This window comes from Lissotriton helveticus, chromosome 10 (assembly GCF_964261635.1).
Source record: "Lissotriton helveticus chromosome 10, aLisHel1.1, whole genome shotgun sequence".
Lineage (NCBI taxonomy): Eukaryota > Metazoa > Chordata > Amphibia > Caudata > Salamandridae > Lissotriton > Lissotriton helveticus.
Window position 1 is genome coordinate 106,594,452 of NC_136071.1, and position 24,604 is coordinate 106,619,055.

At 48.4% G+C, this 24,604-nt stretch overlaps 1 protein-coding gene across 1 annotated transcript in view; it reads left to right on the forward strand.

Moving 5' to 3' along the window:
• Positions 1–24,604, forward strand: part of CHTF18 (chromosome transmission fidelity factor 18) — a 428,817-nt gene that overhangs the window by 397,043 nt on the left and 7,170 nt on the right. The window contains exon 21 of the mRNA XM_078664893.1: positions 21,703–21,757. Within this exon, the coding sequence (XP_078521019.1) occupies positions 21,703–21,757 (55 nt within the window). The remainder of the gene's footprint in view (positions 1–21,702; positions 21,758–24,604) is intronic.

The window sequence follows — 24,604 nt, forward strand, 5'->3', positions numbered from 1 at the left end:
CCCCCAGGCCAGCACCATAAAAATCTAGTGGACACAAAAAAAGATAAAAAGGGTATGAGGGGCAAAAAGGGGACAAAATAAATAATTAATAGGTGGGGCTACGCAAAAGGCCAGACAGGTCTAACACGCGTCCCCCCCAGCTGAAAGTGGGGAGAGCTACCCAACCCCTTGGGAGTCCTCATCACTAAGGCTGAAATACCTAGAGAGACCGTCTGCATTGGCGTGGTCCACTCCAGGCCGATGTTCCACCCGGAAGTCCATTCCCTGTAGGGAGATGGACCATCTCAACAACTTGGGATTTTCCCCCTTCATTTGCATCAGCCAACGAAGGGGTCGGTGGTCAGTCTGAACCAGGAAGTGCGAGCCAAACAGGTATGGCCGCAACTTCTTCAGAGCCCACACCACCGCAAAAGCTTCCCTCTCAATTGCACTCCACTTCTGTTCCCGGGGAAGCAGTCTCCTGGATAGGAAAACTACAGGTTGATCCAGACCCTAGTCATTAAGTTGCGATAACACTGCCCCAATGCCATGTTCTGATGCATCTGTCTGGACAATGAACTCCTTGGAGAAGTCTGGGGCCCTCAGGACCGGTGCTGCGCACATTGCCTGCTTGAGTTTTTCAAAAGCTTGCTGACAAGCCTCTGTCCAAACTACCCGTCGAGGTTGTTTCTTTGAGGTAAGCTCTGTGAGGGGTGCTACAATAGTGCCATACCCCTTCACAAAGCGACGGTAGTAACCTGTGAGGCCCAAGAAAGCTCGGACCTCAGTCTGGGTCTTGGGGGGGTTCCCAGGCCATGATTGCCTCAATCTTTGCCTGGAGGGGTTGCACTGTTCCCCTACCCACCAAGTGGCCTAGGTACACAACCGACCCCTGCCCAATCTGACATTTGCTGGCCTTGATTGTCAAACCAGCTTGTTTCAGGGCCTGGAGAACTGCTTGCAAATGTTGCAAATGGTCCTCCCAACTGCTGCTGAAGACAGCAATGTCATCCAGGTAGGCAGCGGAGAAACCCTCCATTCCTGAGAGGACCTGGTTCACCAGCCGCTGAAATGTAGCAGGGGCATTCTTGAGCCCAAAGGGCATCACACAAAATTGGAAGTGTCCCTCCGGCGTGGAGAAGGCTGACCTTTCCTTCGCTCCATCTGTCAAGGAGATCTGCCAGTACCCCGAAGTGCGGTCAAAGGTACTTAGGTATTGGGCAGCTCCTAGCCGGTCAATTAATTCATCCACCCTAGGGATCGGATGAGCATCAGTTTTGGTAACTGAGTTTAGTCCCCGGTAATCCACACAGAACCTCAGTTCTGGAGTGGTGCCTGGTGGAGCGGCTTTTGGCACTAGAACCACCGGACTGGACCAGGGGCTGCTGGAAGGTTCTATAACTCCTAGCTCCAGCATCTTGGTAACCTCACCATGGATGCTAGCCTTCACCTTGTCGGACAGCCGGTAGGTCTTTGACTTCACTGGTGGGCTGTCCCCTGTGTCCACATCATGGGTACACAGGTGAGTCCTTCCCGGGACAAGGGAGAACAACGTAGAGTACTGCTCCAGTATCTGGCGGCAGTCCTTCCGCTGTTCAGGAGTTAGGGTTGGGGAGGGAATCACTCCCTCCACCAACCCATCCTTTTCCTGAGACGAGAACAAGTCTGGGAGAGGTTCGCTTTCCGCTTCCTCTCCCCCATCGGTCACCATCATTAAGATGACCTCGGGCCTCTCATGGTGGGGTTTGAGTCGGTTAGCTTGTAGCACCCGTAGGGGCTGTCGAGGGGTCTTAAGGTCCACCAGGTATGTGGCCTTACCCTTCTTTTCTAACATCTCAAAGGGGCCTGTCCAGCGATCCTGGAGGGCACTTAGCTCTCCAGGCTCCATCACCCACACTTTCTGGCCAGGCTCCAACTCCACCGGGTGAGCGTTGTGGTCATACCACTCCTTCATTACTGCCTGGCTGGCCTCCAAGTTGTCAGAAGCTTGCTTCCACAACTTCGCCATTTGGCTCCTGAAGGCCAGCATGTAGCTCACCACATCCTGGGGGGGTTTCCTGGGAGACTTTTCCCATCCATCCTTCACCAGGCTGAGAGGACCGCGTACAGGGTGCCCATACAGAAGTTCAAAGGGGCTGAAACCCACTCCCTTCTGTGGCACTTCCCTGTAGGAAAATAGCAAACAGGGTAGGAGGACGTCCCACTTCCTCCGCAGGCTTTCAGGCAGACTTCTGATCATGCCCTTCAAGGTCTTGTTGAACCTTTCTACCAGTCCATTGGACTGGGGGTGATAGGGAGTGGTGAACCGGTAGGTCACTCCACACTCCTTCCACATTGCCCGCATGTACGCTGACATAAAGTTGGTCCCCCTGTCGGACACAACTTCTTTGGGGAAACCCACTCGGGTAAAGATCCCCATTAGGGCCCTAGCCACCACAGGTGCAGTGACAGTCCTCAGAGGAATTGCCTCTGGGTACCGTGTGGCATGATCGACCAGAACCAGGATAAACCTGTGACCAGCTGTTGTTGGTGGATCCAATGGCCCTACAATGTCGATGCCCACCCTTTCAAAGGGGGTGCTAACGACAGGAAGTGGTTCCAGGGGAGCTTTCAGCTTCACCCCTGTTTTCCCACTGGCTTGGCAGGATACACATGTCCAACAGTAGGTGTTAGACTCCACTTTCATCTGAGGCCAGTAAAAGTGGGGGACAAGCCGAGCAAAGGTCTTGTCCTGACCTAAGTGTCCTGCCAAGGGTATTGCATGAGCCAATTCCAGCAGAAAGCCTCGGTACCGTTGCGGGACTACCAAGGCCCTTGATGAACCAGGTAAGGGTACCTTGGGTTCACTGTAGAGGAGTCCATCCTCCCAATAAATGTGGTAGTATCCCGCAACGTCTCCTGCTGCCTGGGCTTCAGCCTGTCGCCTCAGTCCCTCAAGGGTAGGGCACTCCTTCTGGCCCTTACAGAACTCTTCTCTGGTAGGCCCTCCCTCCACATGCCACTCAGCAGGGATGGGCAGGTCCTCCATAGAAACTACTTCCCCCTCCACGGACTCCTGGTCCACCACCGCAGGTGGCCGATCTGTCACATGGGGTGTGGAAGCCGAAGCAGGCTTCTCCTGTCTTCGGGTCTGTCCCTTTTTGGCAGCGGGTTGGGCCATTGTTCCAGGCTCCAACCCAGGCGAACTCCCTCTCCGGGCAGTCGCAGACCTTGTGCTCGCACAGGCCCACTCCGGTGTACCCAGCATCTCTGAATGCGTCCGGTATTCCACCTCTCTACAAGCATTGTGCTCCATGTCATTCCCCAGCAGACAATCAACTGGCACGGCAGGGCTTAAGGCAACTCGAAGTGAACCTGCAACCCCTTCCCACTCAAAGGGAACCTCGGCCACGGGGTAGTGGCCCATTCTGCCGTCAGCCATCGCGGCGGGGTGGAGTACATTGGGAATCACCTGCTCTGGAGACACCAGTTGACTTCTCACCATAGTCATACTGGCTCCTGTATCTCTCAGAGCCTCCCCTCTCTGGCCATTGATGGTGATCCATTGCCCATACTTAGTAGTATTTGGGGGCACCTGGATCTTAGGAACCATCTCCCGTTCTCCCAGGGACACTAAGGTGACACCCGCCCACTCACCCCCCTTATCTAAGGGCAACTCCTCCCCGAGCGCTACACTAGCTACTCCCGGGGCTTTGCCTCCGGTGGGAGGGGGTGGTCTCTTTGGGCATCTGACATCTCCCTTATAATGTCCAACACCACCACACTCGAAGCAGTGGACAACCCTTGGCTGCTGGCTTTGGCCAGGATGAGGGTTTCTGGGCGGGTTAGCCTTAGGGGTGAAACCTGTTCCTTTTCCCTGGAAACTGTTTTGGGGACCTTTAGAGAACTCCTGCTTTTTATCTCCCCCCTCCTTCTTCTGAGGGGCGCCCTGTCCGGCCTTTTGGGAATCCCCTCCAGTCCCCTTTGAGGACACCCGGGTACTTGCCCAGATGTCCGCCTCCTCTGCAAGCTTCCGGGGGTTGGTCAGCTTGCTGTCCACCAGGTGCTGGCGCAGCTCGGGAAAACATTTCTCGAGTAGATGCTCTTTAAGAAAAAGGTCATACAAACCCTCATAGTCCTTCACCTCACTGCCCTGTACCCAGCCCTCCAATGCCTTCCTCGCATAATCCAGGAAATCCACCCAGTTCTGGGTGCTTAACTTGTGGCTCCCCCTGAACTTTTGGCGATACTTTTCCAGGGTTAGCCCAAACTTTCTAATCAATGCTAACTTCATGGTGGGGTAGTTGGTCTGCTCCTTTGGTTCTAAGGCTAACAAGGTGTCCCGACCAGTAGGAGGCATATACTTATACAACCCACCCCACCCCCCCAGTGCTTTTCCTGGATCCCATGGGCTCTTAAGGAGACCTCATAGGCAGCCAGCCACTTGGCTATGTCACCCCCCTGACCATAGCTGGCAAATATATCCTTAGGCAGGTAGGGTCTGGACTCCCTGGTTGGTTCTCTCGTTTCGCTGCCACCATTTGGAGAGTTGGCGAGTCCTAACTGTAGAGCCTTGAGTTCTAGCTCTTTTAGTCTAAGCTCATGAGTCATCCTCTGTTCCTCCCTCCCCTGTTCTAACCTGGCTAACTCCCACTTTAGCTTCCTTTTTTCCCTCCTGTCTGTTAGTTCAGCTTCGGTCAAGCTTCCTCCGGAGACACTTCTGCCCCCCCTTGAGTAGGTCATTGGTCCTGGAAGTAGGTTTCCCATCTCAGGATGGAACAATCCCTCTACCTCTATGACTGTGTCCCGGTCCGTCCCCTCTTCCTCCTCCTTCCCTTCTCATGTGCTGCCACCCAAGCCCTCAAGCTGGTCTGGAGCTCCCCCTTCTTGGCACCCCGCTTAAAGAACACTCCCATCTGTTGACAAAAGTCCCTAAGCTGGGCCACAGAATAAGTGTCCAGTTCTTCCAACGCAAATTCCATTTTGCTAAAGGCAAATCAGGGACAGGCACACAAAAAGAATGGAGTTACAAGGGCAACCTGAAGCTACCTCCACCCCACCATCAGGAATAAATTTGGAAAAAGCAAAAGTAAAAATTAGGAAGGCCGCCAGGAGAAAACTCCTGGTGTAGGTCAGTGGATTACACTTAGTTACTGCAGAGTAGTTGCAACCACCGTTCTCATCCCACCGCTAGACACCAATATGTTGGACCTAGGATAGCCAGGTTACATAGGGTAGCCTGGCCTAGGGTAAGACAGTCACTAAATAGAGGCACATGTGTAAAGGTTGCATACCACCCAGCAGTAACTCAATGCTCTTCCACACAAAAAGGACACTACACCACGATATTGTATGAAAATACGTGCTGCTTTATAAAAATAATACTTTGTGGGTTTGATGACTTTTTATCAGGCTTCAATACATCACATATTTTCACATGTCATTATTACTTTTCTTTCCTTAATCAAAACATTGCAATCACTTTGGGTTAAGCTTCTAAGGTTTTGAAAGATTTTTCTACACACACAAGCGCTAGTTCGAGTTTCTGTAATTAACAAGCACTTCCCATTGGTCTGTGTTACATACATTCAAAAAGGTTTTAACATTTTATTGTCTTATGGTTTATATTAGAAGAGCTCCCTCCAATGACTAGTTCTCAAGACTCTCATACAGCGCTAAGGATACTAAGCAGTCAGCCTGTATACTCTCAATCCTTCTCTACCCTGCTTCTGTTCTGTAAACCAGGGTTGATGCCTTGACTGACTGGTTCAGTCCCCTCGCAGGCCCTTATCTGTAACTTGAATACAAGAGGAGATCTAATTAGTGTGGCTCCAGGAACTCCTAGAGGAACCCACTGAGAAACTGGACAAGGCAAGGTCTTTTAAGCAGGTATTATCCAGTCCTCAGACCTCTGATTACCCGGTTTGTTTCTTACTTGGACTGTCCCCTGTTGCTGGGTGGGGTTCTGGAGAATTTCCCCCGACCCCCGTCACCTCTTCCCTCAGGGCTGGCAGTTGGTTAGTGAACACCCAGCTGGGCGATTCCCTTCAGACCCCCCCCCCCCCCCCCCACTTTCCCGGCTTACTTGTGAGAGAGTGCGCAAGTGTAAACACCCCCTTTCTGCCGCCGGGAGCCTCCGAACACTTCTCAGCCTCCGGGGGGGGGGGGGGTGGGGGAGGGGGAAAGGTGGGGAAATAAGGCAGGCCGTTACCCGCCCTCCGCAGCAGTGTCACCTCCGCTACGGTTCCGAGCCAAGCCAGGGGATGGAACAGAGCCTCTCTTCGTTCGTCAGCGAGCCCTTGATCTCAGCGTGGTGCGCACCGAGGAAAGACCAGACGCTCCTCACTCTCGATCCGCGGCGCTGAGGAAACACTATCTCTCAGCCTCTCTCTCCACGGAGCATGCGCGGAAGTAGATCCACTTCAGCGCTGCGCCGCCCACCACCAGGGAGGAACTCCTCACCAGCTTCCTGGCCTGCGCACTCGGCGGGACGCTTCTCCGGCACACTCTCCTCACCAGCAGGTCGCAGTGGTATATCAGGACTCTCTGGATCGGCTGGGGCCACAATTCCTCCAGCGAGGGCAACCGTTCTGGGCTCAACAACGGGGTGGGCTCCCTACCTTCACAGAAGCCCCAAAGACGCTGGTAAGTGAAGGAGGGTTGCCCCTGCACAGCGCTCTTACCAAACCGGACGTCGTGGGTGAGCAAGGGAGGGGAATACCTCAGCCCCCTTTCCTCCTCCTGCACCACCAGACCAAGTCCACAGAATGCGCTCACTGCTGTCGTTTTCCCTGGTGTTCTAACTTGGCAAATTACCGCAGGGAAGGTTCCCTCAGCTGGGCCAGATCGACTGTAAGGGAGGCAGATTCTCAGCTCGGGCAGTAGACCAAAATGGGCTATCAACCCTGACAGGATCTCCCTTCTCTTATCCGCAGTAGTCTGTGCTCCAACCAGACCTCAGGGTTTCTTTACTACCAAGCATCTACCAAAATGGCTGCCCAGCATTCCGCCTTATATAGGCTGACCCTCAAAGGTCCAGAAGGGGCCAGAAGGTTCTGGAATGCCCTATTCTTTCCTATGGGTCAGGTCTCAGGTGTGACAGTTGTGACAGTTGAAAACCACCGTTTTGTAGATCTGGGTGAATTCTAGTCAGAAAAAGGCACCTAGGCCTGAGGTGAAAAACTATGAGGGTAAAAGAGCATCTATCCCCCAGGCCAGCACCATAAAAATCTAGTGGACACAAAAAAGATAAAAAGGGTATGAGGGGCAAAAAGGGGACACAATAAATAATTAATAGGTGGGGCTACGCAAAAGGCCAGACAGGTCTAACAGTGTCCAATTCTTCTATTTCTTTTAAAACTTTTGCAAGCTCTTCTATAATAAGAAGAATGAGGTCTAATGAACACTTGTTGAGTATTTGGTACCATTTTTCCACGAATTTATTGTTGTTTTTGCATAACATCGGTTTGAGGGCTATCCTCAGTCCCCTTGGTATCCTTTGATTTTTATGATAATGGATCAATGTGGTGGCATGAAGCCTTTGGTTAATCTCCTTTTTGCTTATATATTCAAGTTGTCGTAGAAGTTGGGCTGTTGTTGTGATTTGTGGTGTAAATGCTCTGGTCTCCTGTATTAAGCTATAGATTTCATTAGCAGCTTCAGAAGTGAATCCCAATGTTTCAGCCTTATTAGTTGTGATCTGGGCTATATCGTCAAATTGCATGATTCTTTGTGGTGCAGTCCGGACGGGGTAGGCAAAATTCAATATGATAAAGTGTGTTGTCCTTCTGTACTCAAAATTATCCTGGTTTATCCAAAGTTTTTCCTTTTCGAGTAAGGCGCTAGGTCTGTTGCACGGTGCCTGCCGTGCCTTATCAAATACTGCACTATGTGTAAAGAGAGTCCAGACCTATGGACATCAAGGACACCCGAAGTAATCTCCCTTGGAAGGAAGAAGTCACTTCTCTGCATCTGCAGGCACCACAACAAAGCTGACAAATCTGCTGCTCCTGACGTCCCATGGACATTACAAGGCTCAGCAACACAAGTGGTGATTCTGCAACTCCCTTGAGGCCTGACATGTCCTCTCTGCAATCTTTAGGCTAGTATCACTCTTCGAAACTGTTGGGACCGAACCTCTGTGCACCGCGTAGATTTGTCGTTGCCAAGGCTTGTTAGCTCTGCACTTCAGAAATCTTCGGGCTACAAGAAGCTCCAGCGTCTCTTCCTGCCAAGTACAGCATCCTCTGCACTGTGGGCCTTCCTTGTTGGTGAGCTGCTCAAGGTCCTCTTGCGGCTCATGTGCCTTCAGCCTGTGGGTCCTCCGGAGGGTCTTTTGCTTTAGTGGGCTCCGCAGCTTGCTCGAGGCCTGCTCTGACTCTCCTGCTTGTGGTGAGTCCCTTGGACCTTGCTAGTACAAACCTTGCTCCTTCTTCATTCTCCACGCCAGTTGCAGATACCAAGGCATAGTGGTGCCCCCGCCGGCCAACGACCACCCTGTCACTGACATCCGAAGCAGGACAGCTCATGCACGGCTCCCGGTCTTCCTCAGCATCGCCTGGTCCTCACAGCGACAAGGACACCGCCAACTTCTCTGAACCGCCTGACATTGGTGGGCATTGCTGTTCCGTGCCTCCTAATCACTCCTGAGTGGCATAGTCTCTGTCTCATCTGCTTGCAGGTTATTCACTACCAGAATCCACCCTTGTATTCCACCGGCCTTCTTCTCCAGAGGTATTTTTCTCCAAGTTTTCCTTTGTCGTCTGCAAAGGTTTCCAATGTCTTTTCGCCCCTATGCACCTGGTTTCCCTGGTGTAGGTAACCTAGTCTACGGTGTATCCACAGGTGGGGTGGCTCTCCAACCTTCCATTCTCCAAGGGCATTCTTCAGGGTCTTCTGGGAAGGGTCCTTCTTCTGCAAAACTGCAACCGCGATGTCTCCATTGACTTCCATTGGGCAAACAGCTGTTTTCCCACACTGCATACAACCTCCGTGGGGTTCCTGGGTACTTAACTTGGGTGGTTCCTTGAGTCCTCGGCACCTCTGGGTCTTCTGGTCCAAGTCCTGTCCTCCTTTGGAGCTCACATTCCACTTTCTTAATATATGGTTTGGTCTCCCCCTGGAGACCACTGTATTTTGTGCTACTTACCTTATTGCAAATTAAGTATTTTTGGTGTATTGTGTTAATATCTCCGGGTAGGAGATAACCAATGTGTTAATGAGTATTGTGTAAGAAATAGAGGTCTTTTTTTATATAAACACTGGTGGTTCTTTTTTCATTTTTCGCACTCTACATGATTAAACTGATAAAACAAGCTGCTTAACACTTCTTTAAGATAAGCCTGAAGGCTGCTGTACACAGCTACTACTCTGAGGGGTTTCTATGGTTAGCAAAGACTACTAAAATCACCATAAGGATTGCCTGGATTAGCGCAAGGTGGATCACTTAAATATGTGTGCACCATGTACTAAGCTAGCATCCTACAGTCACCAACTGTGAATAGGGAGCCGAGTGACACTCCACTAGTTATTCAATCGCAGTGGGTTCCTGAGAGACCAGTAGGCCCTGGAAAGGGGCAACTGGGAAGCATGAGATTATCTGCTTGGTCTCCTGCAAGGCCCTTGCTAGACATTTCCACGCAACCCATTCATGTACAGACCATGACTGTCCTATCTGAAATGTAGGATGGAAAAGTGTATGAAGCATGGAGAGGGGGAGGGGCCCGTCCCCTGTGCTTGTCTCATTTAGGTTTCTACCTGCTAACCTCTGGGAAATCCTTTATAATTGCTCCGCGAGATAATTGTTTTTGAAAGACGGCGCACCCACAGGGCCGGACTGGGAACCAAAACCGGCCCTGGCAAAGTCCTCGGCTGTTGGGACTCATGACCTCCAACACTCTGCTGGTAACTCATGCCCGATGGCATATGCAGGCTCTGCGTTGGGACTGTAAGTTCCAATGGGCACAGCATCAGGAGAACCTCTCCGACATGGTCCAGATCTCTGAGGGAACTGTGAAAGATCTGCAATGGTGGCTAATGAACCACAATTGGGTAGGAAGCAGACCCTTCTTCCGTCCCCAACCAGATCTCACAGTAGTGACAGATGCGTCACTCCTGGGATGGGGCGGCCATCTGGGAGAGGTGGAGTTCAGAGGACACCGGTATCTGGGAGAATGTGGACGCCACATCAACCTGCTAGAGCTCCGTGAGTTTCGACTTGCAGCAAAAGCCTTTCTGCCCTCCATCAAGGGAAGGCCAGTGCAGGAGTTCACGGACGACACCACCACCATGTGGTACTGCAACAAACAGGACGGGGTGGGGTGGTGGACCCTTTGTCAAGAAGCCCTATGTCTCTGGACATGACTTGAACATCAGGGCATATCCCTGGTAGTTCAAAACCTGACAGGCTCTTTGAACGCCTGAGCAGACAAACTCATCCATCAATGCATAGCAGATCATGAATGGTTTCATCACCCAGAGGTTGCACAAGGTCTCTTTCAACAGTGGGGAGAGACTTGGTTAGATCTGTTTGCCTCTGCTGAGAGCGCAAAATGTCAGCAAATTTGCACGCTGGATTTTCCAAGACGGCTCTCGCTCAGTGGTGCTTTTTGTCTCCAGTGGAGCACAAGCCTCCTATATACCACTCCTGCCCAGATTTCTCAAGAAGATCAAGAACAACCGAACCCAAGTTAACCTTGTAGCTCCAGACTGGGCACGGATAGTCTGGTATCCCGAGCTACTGAGCATGGCCATCGATCTTCCAATCAGGCTGCCCATTTGGGAGGCTCTTCTGTCGCAGCAGCAGAGGAGGATCCTCCTCCCTAACCTGTCCAGTCTTCGCATTCTTATGTGGAGATTGAGCTGCGACAGTTGACAGCTTTCAACCTTCCTCCTGAAGTCTGCAGCGTCATCTTGGCAGCCAGGCGTCCCACCACCAAGACAGTATACGCCTTCCGTTGGAAAACATTTGTGGCATGGTGTGCAGAAAAAGACATTGATTCCCTTTCTGTCCCCTCTTCTGAAGTTATACTTTTCATTCTTCACCTTGCCCAGCTTGATTCTGCCCTGGGCACTCTTAAGGGCTATCGTTCTGCTCTTTCTGCGTTTGCCTGACCGTCCTTCCCTTTACAAATCCCCTATTGTACATAGGTTTCTGAAAGGTCTTGTTCATCTTGTCCCTCCTTCACCATTTATCATGCCTCTGTGGTACCTTATTCTGGTCTTAACATTCTTGATGTGTGCTCCTTTTAAGCCTCTCCATAATTATCACCTCAGGCTTCGTACAATAAAAACAGCTTTCCTTGTGACTAGTAGATCTGCCTGAAGAGTGAGTGAGCTGCAGGACTTGTCATTAAAGCCACCTTACCTCTAAATCTATCCTGACTAATTGGTGCTTCGCACAAGAGCATACATTCTCCCAAAAGTGGCCCATTCATCAAACTGCCTACTTTTTTCGCTCCTCCACATCCCACTAAAGAAGAACAGTGATTCCACCATCCTGACATCTCATGGTTACATATATATATATATGTTTGGATTTCATCGGGAAAAGTCAAAGTCAACTTACCTGTTTGGTTTGATTGTGCAGCTGTCTCTGGGGTACAGAGCTCTGCAATACATGTGCAACTTGACAAATAAAATGTGTTTAAAAAAAAAAAGTCCAAGCTCCTGCTTCTCACGAACACACACATGCATTCTTGGTTTGTAGACCAACATATAAGACTTCAGCAAGAAGTAAACATTTGTGGGACATGATTAGTCATCAGGTGATGGCTGGCTACAACGTCCTCAAGATGAACCAGACCCTAACCGATATCTTAATTATCTCTGCTTCATCAGTTGTGAATGGGGCACAACCAATGACCAGATATATAGTGGTGCCTGCCAGATCCTTTGACATTGGTGCTGAATTTATACGTTATCTTGGCCAACACCCTGTCCCAGGAAGCTCAAGCCATGAATGTGGTTCTGATTTGTTTCACCCACCTTGCATTCTAATCTAAAAAAGATTGCTTGCTTAATTGATCCCTATTTGCATACACCAATAGTGAACGCTGTCATTCAACCGTATCTTGACGAAGCCAATTCAATACCTTGAATCTACAGACAAAATCGTATGTTGACTGCAACTTGCTCAAAATGTTAAGGCACAAGTGCTTACAAAAGCTGCCAGAAGATCGAAGGTTCCCAATACTTTGATCTCTACAATGGCTCTGGCTTTGGTAGCCTTTTATGGCCCTAACAATTGTCCATAAATCTCTACACCTCAGATCACCCTCCTTCCATGCCAACAACTTTTCATTCTTTCACCCTTCACGCTCCCACAGGTCAACAAACCAGTTGGTGTTTGCCACTACTCGGATCAAAGCACTCACTTAGTGAGACATTGCTTTTTCTACGCCAGCGACCAAACTGTGAAATTCTATCACCTTGTGTTTTCGGGTAGAAACACATCTGTGTTTTTAGACATTTAGACACCAGCTGAAAACCTTTGCCTTTATTCCGGTCACTTGTACTCTTTATGCTTTTGTCTTTCTAAAGTTCCAAGAAGTTTCTATGTACATGCGCTCTACAAATATGTTATTACTGAAGATCACAGACTTTGTCAAGATGTGTGGATTACTTTTCTAAAACAAAAGTCGCCAGGATGTGTCTGATGAATATAAAAAGGTTAGAGGGGACATGCAAATTCATCACACAGCTCCTACCTTAAAACATTTGCATATGTTGACCATGAAATTCGGGAAACATCACTTATAACGCAACTTTTACCACGCAGTGCCTTTACATCGCAACTGTTACAACGCATACCATTACAACGCATTGCGCTGGGGGGCGCTCTAGGATAGGGAATAGGTTAATTTACTATCCAATAGCCTTCCCTACTATCCACGGGGACTGGAGTTGGAATAGTAAATTAAACTATTCACTATCCAACACCCAAAAGCACTATGCGTTGTAGTGGTATGCGATGTAAAAACCGCGTTGTAAAAACATGCGATGTAAAAGCATGCGTTGTAATGTCGTACATCCATGAAATTCAGGTTTGAAAGGATAAGGAGGAACCGGGACCACGGTTCAGATACAAAGCGAAAGCGAAGTGAACCAGGTTTCATGCAGGGACCATTACAGCTAGAGCAGCATCTTCAAGTGTAAGGGTTTGAGCAAGAGGACACTACAATCTCTAAACTGTGGTTGAAGAATAATACCTTTAAGATGCAAAATATATTTAAATCAGCTGAGTGCTTGAGGTGCAGAACGTGGTTATGCTTAATTTTTGGGGTTTGGGGTAGAGTGTTTTGTTTGAAGGTGTGCGAAAATCATGTAATTTGTTTTTGTGTACTTTGCGTGGAATTATACAAGATGCAAATCTCTCATTTTCCGAAATATTTGAGCTCAGAGTGCATCCTCCCACCAATTTTTGTCAGTAGGATGCATTTAAACAAAGCACCGCGAACAGCAATCGCTTTAATTCTTTATCGAAAATGGCGTGTAATTAGGCAAAGTGGCATGATCGCTTAGTTAGAGGAATTTCGCATTACAAAAGTTACACAAAATTATATGAATTATGCCAACCTAATTTAAATTTACCTCAAGCCTAGTAGTTTCACTGTGGGGCACCTTCGTTTGCATTGTCATCCTCCTAGGTTAGCACTGTTGTCTTTTGTTGTGTTGACTTATACAAAGCAGTATCTTTTGTTTTTACTATCCTAGCAGTGTGCGAGACTGTGCATACCCTTTAGGGGCCAGTAGACATGGTTCCAATTGAGGGCAGTAGGTATGGTTTCAATTGATGCAAAGTAGTTCCCTGCGCAGTCGCTGCAGCCGATTCTGCAAAGATATGGATATTTCCATCCCCCTCCCTCTAATGGAAAGAAGAAAATCCTGCTAAAATGAGATGGTGGCCCTGCACTTCTCATTGCAAACCCGACCCAGAGGTTTTAGCAGAAGCAGCTAAGTGGAAAAGTGCTATATAGCGCAGGAAGTCTTTTTTCTGCAGGATGAAAGGTTTGTTAGCTGCAGATAATCCCGCCCCTGGGAAATCAGTTAATGGCGGATAGAATCTGTAATCTCTGGAAGAGATCAGCTCAGAAGCTTTGCTGATGAGAAATAAAATTCTCACCCCGAATGACCATCATTGCTTATAATTTGTAATTGTTCTGCTCTTTCACTCTGGACCTATTCGCTGTCGTCACCAAAAGGACTCAGTAAATCATGTATTCAGGCCAACAACCTTCCAGTGAGAAAGCTTCATGTATGAACTCTTTTTCCAGAAAGTCTGGCACCTTCTAGGCTCAGAAAGATGGGGAAGAAGTGCATTTGTTAACTGCCTGTATGAGTGCAGTAGTTGTAAACCATTTGATCCCACGTCTCCACCCAGCATAGCATTTGCAGTAGTTTCTGCAGACAACTCAACAAACCCCTACCCCCCTTCCCAACATTCTGCGGCTCAGTTTCTAGTATTCCACCCAAAATGGGTGCATAGCACCCAGGGTGCGAGTGGTAGTTTATTTTGCAAATCCAGGTGAGTGTGTAGTAAGAACTGTTGCCTCAGGGGCCGTTATGGGCACCACGTAAATACCTGTTATTGTGAGCAGTCAGTGTAATGGTGCACAGTGCTCCTTAACCAGTCTTGCATGGCTAAAAATCAGCAAAAGTAGATGTTGCAGGATGTTTCTTTGTTTGATGAGGTCAGATGGGGTCTTGAGATCTGTGTCATCCTTCACTAGATGGCCTCTGTCAAAGCGCTAACCCCTGCTTTATTACAGTGTTTACCCCAGTGTCCTCACAAGGTATTTCATCCCTTTACTGAAACCATAGCTGTCCACCTAACCTTCGTTATGAATAAGATATCGGGAACAGACTGCTTCCTGACAGCCTGGAAAAAAGCCTCAATTTTGCCACTTGTTAAAAAACCCTCTCTTGATCCTTCGGAAGTAACAAATTGCAGGCCCATCTCTCGCCTACCCATTCCCTCAATAGTATTGTCGAGAGTAATGAATCAAGAGATCATCTCTTACCTATATTCAAACAATTGTCTTGTCGCTACACAAGATGACTTTAGTTAGGCCTAGACACAGTACAGGGTCTGCCCTATTCACAGCCACTGAAGAAATTAGATCCATTGTTGACAGAGCGGCCCTAGTCCTGTTGGACTTGTCGGCCGCATTTGATACGGATGACCATCTTTCCCTAGTCAACCATCTCGATACAACAGCCATAAAATGGGCAGCTCTCAATTTAGCAGGTCTTTCTTTTCCAATAGAGACCAAGTAGTGACCCTAGAAGGATACAGAAATCTACCCCCTTCAAGCTTCTTGTGGGGGTCCCTCAGGGATCCCCATCAAGTCTAACCATTTTTAATGCTTACATCAACCCCCTTATTCAGCTGATCAGATTCTCTTGGTTCACGGTGTGCTCCTATGCTGATGACACACAGTTAGTGGGATCTTTCTCTTCCATCCAGAAAAAGTAGCCTTACAGTTCAGTGCGTGCATCAACAGTATTGCTCAGTGGATGCAACTGAACTCTTTAAAGCTTAACTCTGATAAAATGGAAGTACTATTGTTTGGCAACAACAATACTTTCTGGAACACCACTTGGTGGCTATCGAATCTAGGTCCTCTACCTGATCTAGTGCAGAAGGCAAGAAATTTGGGTATCATCTTTGACAACAGACTAGCCTTCATCGAACATTCGAAACGGGTGACCTCTGCCTGCTTTTACATGCTGAAAAATCTCATAAAATCCTTCAATTTCATCCACTTGAGCAAAGAAAATCAGGGATTCTAGAACTTCTTATTCAATAATTGATTACTTCAATGCTTTATTTGTAGGATCGCAAACATGTCTCTTCAACAAACTTATGACTCTTCAAAACGCGGCAGCCAGAGTTCTGCTGAATCGCCCTAGGTTTTGCTCGCTTTCTAACTCTTGTTAGGGAATGCCTCTGGCTTCCCATCCGGGTACGGATTCAGTTCAAAGCGCTTTGTTGGGTCCATAAAAGACTACTTCAGGATGGTCTGTTCTTTCTGCAGGTTATCTTCAAGTGGTATTCCCCCTCTCCTACTTTAAGGTCTAGTACCGCAAACAAAGTACAGGTACCCAAAATAAGAATATCCCATTGGGGTAGGATAGGTTTTTTCTACTCTACAGCAAGATGGTGGAAATAGTTACCTAACCATCTATGATCTCAATCCAATCTTCTGAAATTCAGGAAGGACTTGAAAACCTGGCTTTTTAACTCTGCAGCCTAATTCCTTTTTGGCTGTTTACTCCCTAGGTCTATTGCTTCTTTCACCATTTATTTTCCTCATTGTGCTCTGTTTTCCGGGACACTAGTGCCAAGACACCTTACTGGTATTAGCAAGCTCTACAAACCCCCCCTAACATAACATAACATCCTTTTTAATACATATGCGTTACCCTTAAGGTAGGATGTAAACAGCCCACAAAGTCGGTTGTATTAAAAATTAGGACATGTGTTGTTAAGTTTTACTAGTCCTGGTAGTTTCAAACTCTCAAATTTGTTTTTCACTACTAAAAGGCCTCCTCTCTCATACTATACCTTCGAGTTACCTTATTACGTTTAATTAGTGCTAAAGTTTGACTAGGAACAAGTAGAAATGTCATGTTTGATCTCAAAGTAATTGTAATTTAAAATCCTATTTAATGGTAAAGTCCAATTTTAAGTCACAATTCTGAAAACGCACTTTTAGAAAGTTGGCAGTTTTTGCCCTAACCATTTGGTGCCTTCTGCTAGTATCCTGGGTCACATGACCCTGCTGTTAGGCTTTGTATATTCCTCCAAAACAGTGAGACGACAGGGCTTAGGTGTGGACAGGCTGGGCCATCCTGACAGAATAGGTGGTGGGGAGGAGCTGTTCGCTGCCCCACTTATATTTCAGAGGGCTTCTCTCCAGCACACACAAAAGAACCCGCCACTAGCCTTTTGTCACCCTAAACTTCTTGGAGCCTTGGTAGTGGAAGAAATTTCCCAAAACAAGATGTAGTGGTAGAAGTCCCCCCCCCTCCTCCCCCTCCCCCTCTTCAAAGGCTGGCACCACATATAGAAATTGGACCCTCAGGACCAACTCTTCAGTACACTCCACTCCTGGACCTGCAGACATTACAGAGAAGGAGTGCCTTGTTTCCCAGAGGACTGCCCTGCTGCTTGAGGCTTGCCTTGTTTCACAGAGGACTGCCCTGCTGCTTAAGGCCTGCTCTGCTCTTTGAGAAGGAAGACTGGACCTCCTCCCTTCATCTCACACTAACCTGAATGACTCCAAGGGTCAATTTGCTGTCCTGCAAATTCCCAGCTGACCGGATGCAACTGGACCTGCCTGAGCCCTGCTGACCTCTGCTAGAAGGGAGTCCCCGATCCCCAAGTGGTACCTCCCCAGGTCCTGGACCCATGGCTGGCATCAGAGTGCAGTCCTCTACAAGAAAAGGTGAAATCCTGAGGTTTTTGGCTCTTGCGACTGCAAATGGGCCCGTGCACACCAACACTCTGCGACGACCGTCAACTCACAGTTCCAGTGAACCAGACTGTTCATGCTACATGACCAGCAGCGACGACTGCCAGTGTGACATCTGTACTGCGTGGTACAGCAACTATAGCGCACAGTGCCTTCCAACTCAAAAGCTCCAGAAGCGACCATCCGCAACTCTCAACTAGCTGTTCAGGTTTGCGCCGCTCAGACTGTTCTTCACAATACTGTGATGACCACCCATGACGCTTCTCCTCGCGACCTCCTCCACTTCAATCTGCACTCTTCTTCTTTTTCAGCTGGACTAACCTGCTCCCTGTATCCAGTCCTCTCTCTATTACGGTCGGCCTGAACTTGTAACTTTCCCCTGGTCTAGCACGACCAGATGACCACAAATGGTGCTTTGTTGCTTTTATCTGCTATACTTACCTGCAACTTTGAAAATCAATCTCTCCGGTTCTGCTGATTGAATTTGTGTCGTTTTGGTCTCATTTTATTTAAAATGTACTCTATTTTCCTAAATGGTTTGGGATTTTGTGGTGCTGTGTTTTAACTTTATTACTGTTTATGTTCTTTGTAAATACTTTACCTCTAGGTTAAGCCCGACTGCCAAACTACCAGAGGGTTAAGCACGGGGTAATTTAGTGATTTTCTGTGGTTCCCCCTGACTAGGACTGTGGTTGTCGACTGAACGGGGCTTACACCCTCCTCAACCAATAACCCCATTTCTTACAGTTATCCTTCCCATTTTGCTGTCTTCCGTCAAAGGACATTATTTTCGGACATTTCTCTCTCTTTTGGGTGCTTTGCATTGATATTTTCGGTGAGTACCAGACACAATAACTTCCTGATTTTTGCAGTACATTTTGTCAAGTGGGTTGTTCAGCTCTGATTTAATAACCTGTGGATGGTTTCTCTATATACAAAAGCGCTCTCAGTGGCAGTCTTGAGACACTTGCCCTCCTTTCTGCTCGCTGGATATATTTTTCATAACCTGTCTAATACCATATATGAGTCCGTTGCCTACATTTTGGGTGCAGAACTACCCCTATGGTGCTGGTGCTAAGGATGCAATTCTTGTATCTCTTTTGCGGAATAGTGATGGCTCCTGCTTTTGTTTGTGGCATCCTAGTTGTTTCTCATAGGGGCTGAATAACAGATGTCCTTGTGAGTAAATTGGGTAATATTGGCAACCTGTCAATTTCTATTAGCCGTCTTGAACTATATTCAACAGCCCCATTCATCTCCAATATTTCTTCTACAGCAGATCTTTATATAATATAAGTTGGCTAATGAAAATCTGAGAAGCTCATTGGCATCTCCTTATAAATCAATGAGAGCCAAGATCTTCATTGAAGTGACTTGGGGCATCTTCATATGTTTGCTTCTGGGAGCTCTGGCCTTTAAACTGGATCCTGTTAGCACCTGAAACTTCCTTCAAGTGGTGTTTGGTTCTAGATAAATGTTCTCCATCAATCAATGTGAAAATAACCTGATGGAGAGGAACCAAGACGGTCAACGTCATGACCAGGTTCCTTATGGCCAGGTTCCCAAGAGCTCCACCCCTTTGAGGCGACTGTACTGTCTTGATAGGTGTGCTGTGTAGGTGGTTTCTGCTGCCTGTTTAGGTCGTCATCACTTCTGCTGACTTGTAGATGGACTGCCTGCTGACCTGTGCGGATCCACCTCTGGATATCTGGAACATGCTCAAATGCGTAGACTAGAGCTGTTAAACTACTGAATGACCCACACAATCCACGCTCAAGGCATTTAGTACTTTGCTTTGTCTTTTTAAGTTCGGAAACCTCAAGCCATTGGGCATGGGGAATATCTAGGCTGGGACTCTGCTATACATCAAGGAGAAGGCTCAGTTTTCCTCTAACTAGTCTGTATACAGAGTAACTAGCCAGGGTTGGTACTTAACACTGTTTCTCCTCGTGATCGAGCTCTTAACTCCGCTTTTGAGGGAGAGGTTCACTACAGGGATATAAAGATTTGGAGCCACTTGTCGGTTGTTTACCTTTACTCAAACAACATGTTGCTCTGAATTCTTTTACCTGATGCACATTTGCAGAATTTAAATAGGTTTTCTATAGAAATGAGCATGTATCCCTTTAGGTACACAGGGATCCAGATCAGTCCTTGGGGCAGTGTTTCTGCTTTAATTGATAAAATGTGCCAAATCTGTAAACTTCTGGTTGACGTTCCCAATATCCATGGTGTGCCACTTAGGTTTAGCTAAAATGATATTGGTTCGTGAGCTACAGCACATGCTACAGGGCATGCCTATTGATGCCCCCAACATTTGCGTTTTCCATAGAATTAGATACTTCATTTGAGGATATCAGTCATCAGTAGCAATGCCTACACTTTGTTTGCCACAGTATGATGGTTGGAGGGGTGTATTGGTCCAAGACTCCCGGGGCTATTATGAAGCATCCCAGTTGCAGCATGCAGAGCCTTTGGAGCTATAATTAACATGGATTTGGTTACAGATTCAAATCAAAAACCTGGTTGCGCTGCTTTCTCCAGTTACTATTATAGTCTGTCAGATTACGGGTTAGAACGACAAATGCTCCTAGTTATAGATATATATACAGCCGTGGCTCCTCCGTTATGGCGGACGAACATCGCCCCCACTGCCTCAGCCAGCGATTAAAATCATATGAAATGGTAATAAAGCAGCTTTATTATTTTATTTTTCATGAGTCGAGTCTTGGGGGCGGGGCAATCCTCTGACAGGCAAGCATAGAGGGCACTTGCAGTAGTGGGCACTGCAACTGCACATAATGATTTGGCCGGCTGTCTTAGGAAGGCCAAACCGTCATGCGCACTTAGATGTCTCCAGGCTATTGTGTGGAGAACAGCAGGCACCGGCTCGCAGTCTCTCTAGGAGCGTAAAACCAGCCCGCTCCCCCCAATCTTGGTGCTGCCCTCATGCTAGGTAATAGAATTACTGGCATGAGAGCAGTGCCTGGATTGGCACAGGGGAGTCTTGGACCCTACGATCAAGTGAAGATCACCAAAGCGACAGTCGGCAAGGCAGCCGGTACATTTTTATTTCAATTAATTTTGTTATTGTCCCCCTCGCTGCCCACCACTTTTCCTCCTGACAGCCGCCACGGTACTTCCTGCATTGTATGAGTGGAATGCAGCCTTCCAGCTTTGTTGTCCCTCCATCGATTGGACACTCTGTACTTTCGTAAGATGAGAAAAGGATGCACATCGTTCTCATCATATGTGGGAACAGCAGCTAGGTTGCATGTGGCACGGAGGAATTTCCAAAAAGAACCGGAAATACACCATGCGTCAGATTTGCACCTGGGAGACTGAGGTAGACTAGTGTCAGCGCTGTACTCACTGTAGATTCTGTTGATTACCAGTCGATAATTAAGTTTCAAGGCAAGGTGGACTCAGACCTGGGTGATCCCACAGAAGACATGCAATAGCAGAGAGTACTCGGTTCAAGTTCATACAGTATAAATATCTACACATTGGCTTTTTTGATATCCCAACTTCTGTACAAAATGAATTAAGACATTACTATGATGTACCTACCACATGTGGTTTTGATACAATAATTTTTTATTCCATGTGTAAGTGATCTTGAAATAATTGTTATTCAATACATCTTAGGCAGGCATTATGCAACGACTTTCAACACTATCTTATTGGAAACTGGTATATATCTACAAATTATATGTATTGGGCCTCATTTTGGATCCTACAGACAACTAAACGTGTGTTATTGGACATAGTGCTTGCACAGAGGCAAACTGCAATGAACTGGAAGGCTTGCAGTGGGCTAATATTTCAACACTGGGTTCAGGACCTACTGCAATGGGTACTTGAAGAAAGTCATAATATGGTGCAACAAAGGAATAGATGGCGTGAGCATACTGTAGATTTTCCTTAGTATGCTGGACACCATCCATCGATAATCATCTATCGTGAATGTCCAGATTGACCAATGCATGTTCATGGCTTGCGTGGAGTCCATGTTTACTATGATGTGAGTTTTTGTCACAGTTTTAATCTTAAAGCATCTTATTTACAATTAAGATAATAATTTAGTTGATCCTAAATCAGATAAGTAATATAGGATTGCTTACACTTAATATGGGTATGTGACTCGCCCAATGTTGAGGTTTTGTAGTTGTATTTGGAACTTATTCCATTTCTTCTTAAAAGTTATTGTTTAAAAAAAAAAAAAGTAACCCGAAACTAAACGTAATTTTTGTTTCCCTGTTCACAGCCCGAGACGGACTTCTTTGGGCGTGTGATTGTCAAGAAAGTAGAACCTGTTTTAGGTATGTATGAAGTTTATTCTAAACCACTCAATGAAAATTGTCAACTGCAGACCAATAGTGTTTTTACAAAATGCATCCTAGTTGTTTCTAATCGATAGTACTTTTGGACAATTCCTCTCCAATAGTTAGACTGGTACTAGAATTACCCTTTCCGGTGCTAGGTGATGCCACTGCAGCACTAGTTGCAGATATGCTAAATTACACTGTCCAAAGTGACCACAAATCTCCTTAAGGGCTTCTCCCAGGCCAGTAACATCTACACTTTTTCCTGCACACCAGTGTGTTTTGACTTTATCTTTCTTGGTTGTTATAACAAGATTTTAGTTACGTGCCTCATTGTCTGGTTTTAAACGTGCCTGAATTCTAGGATGTATATGCCCATCTGTCCCACATTCATCGCATCTTTGAGATCTAGGCCCTCACTATGATACAGGCTTCTGTGATCAGTTTTTCTTCATGCATCAGAAGGCAATCGTGGAGAGAGCAGCGTGAATGGCACATCACTAATGTGTTAGGATTTAAGGTGTGGACTCCATCCATGGGCAACAATCTGCTTTGTGGCGTCATCTTACCCAGAAAGAGAAATTTTTGTGTCTGTCTAGTCAATCAATCAATCACGGTATTTGTAGAGCGCGCTACTCACCCGGGAGGGTCTCAAGGCGCTGGGGGAGAGAGGGATGTTACTGTTCGAACAGCCAGGTCTTGAGTAGCTTCCTGAAGGAGAGATGGTCTTGGGTTCGCCGGAGGTGGGTGGGGAGGGAGTTCCAAGTCTTGGCTGCCAGGTAGGAGAAGGATCTTCCTCCGGCGGTTGCTCTGCGGATGCGTGGTATGGTGGCGAGGGCGTGGCTGGTCGATCGTAGCTGGCGGGTGGGCGTGTAGAAGGTCATGCGGTTGTTGAGGTACTTGGGGCCCAGGTCGTGGAGAGCCTTGTGTGCGTGAGTGAGGAGTCTGAACGTGATTCTCTTGCTGACGGGGAGCCAGTGCAGGTCTCTCAGGTGTCCGGTGATGTGGCTGTGTCGGGGGATGTCCAGGATGAGTCGTGCGGAGGCGTTCTAGATGCGTTGGAGTCTTTTTTGAAGTTTGGCTGTGGTTCCGGCGTAGAGGGTGTTCCCGTAGTCCAGTCGGCTGGTGACGAGTGCCTGGGTGACGGTCTTCCTGGTTTCAGTGGGGATCCATCTGAAGATCTTGCGGAGCATGCGCAGGGTGTTGAAGCACGAAGATGAGACGGCGTTGACTTGTCTGGTCATCGACAGGGAGGCGTCCAGGATGAAGCCCAGGTTGCGTGTGTGGTCCGTTGGCTTGGGAGCGGTGCCCAGGGCCGGGGGCCACCAGGAGTCGTCCCAGGCAGAGGGTGATGATCCCAGGATGAGGACTTCCGTCTTGTCTGAGTTCAGTTTAAGGCGGCTGTTCCTCATCCAGATGGCGACATCTTTCATCCCTTCGTGTAGGTTGGCTCTGGCGGTGGTGGGGTCGTTGGTGAGGGAGAGGATCAGCTGGGTGTCGTCGGCGTAGGAGATGATGTTGAGGTTGTGTTGTCGTGCGATGGCTGCGAGGGAGCTCATGTAGACGTTGAAGAGGGTTGGACTTAGTGAAGATCCTTGTGGTACTCCGCAGATGACTTCAGTGGCCTCAGATCTGAACGGGGGGAGGCGGACTCTCTGGGTTCTTCCGGCCAGGAACGAGATGATCCACTCCAGTGCTTTCTCTTGGATTCCGACGTTGCTGAGGCGCTTCACTAGGGTGCGGTGGCAGACAGTGTTGAACGCCGCGGAGAGGTCCAGGAGGATGAGGGCCGCTGTTTCTCCGTTGTCGATCAGGGTTCTGATGTCGTCGGTGGCTGCGATTAGGGCGGTCTCGGTGCTGTGGTTGGCCCGAAACCCGGACTGCGAGGGGTCGAGGGATCCGTTCGTCTCGAGGAAGGCGGCAAGCTGTCTGTTGACGGTCTTCTCGATGACTTTGGCCGGGAAAGGAAGGAGCGAGATGGGACGGTAGTTCTTGAGGTCGATGGGGTCCGCCGTTGGTTTCTTCAGGAGGGCGGTCAGCTCGGCGTGCTTCCAGCTCTCCGGGAAGGTGGCGGTGTGGAAGGAGGAGTTGATGATGTCCCGGAGATGGGTTGCGATGATGGCGTCGGCTTTGTTGAAGACGTGGTGTGGACAGGGGTCGGTTGGTGATCCGGAGTGGATGGAGTTCATCGTGCGGGTGGTGTCTTCGGTGCGGATAGGGGTCCAGTTGCAGAGGGTGGTGGTGGCGAGCGTTGGTTCGGTGGTAGGGTGCGTGGTCTGTGCGTCGAAGCTGTTGTGTATGTCGGCGATCTTGCGGTGGAAGAACGAGGCGAGTGAGTTGCAGAGGTCTTGCGAGGGAGTGATGTCGTTGATTCCGGCGCTGGGGTTGGAGAACTCTTTGACGATGCTGAAGAGTTCCTTGCTGTCGTGGGCGTTGTTGTCCAGTCGTTCTTTGAGTGCCGACTACTTGGTGGCGCGGATCAGCTGATGGTGTTTGCGGGTGGCGTGCTTGAGGGCGGTCCTGTTGTCTGTGGTCTGGTCGAGCCGCCAGGCTTTCTCGAGGGTGCGGCAGTTCTTCTTGGATTCCTTGAGTTCGTCGGTGAACCAGGGGGTTTTCTTGCTGCCGGGTCTGCTGGGAGGGTTCTTTAGTGGTGCGAGGTCATCGGCGCAGGCGGTCAGCCACTTGGTGAGGTTGCTGGCTGCTTCGTTGGGGTCCGTTGTGCTGGTGGGAGTGTTCTGGCTGAGGGAGGGTATGAGCTGCTCGGCGGTGATCTTGCCCCAGCTCCGGCGGGGAGCCTGTTGCGGGTGGTGGTGGATCGTAGTTTTTCTGAAGCTGAAGTGGACG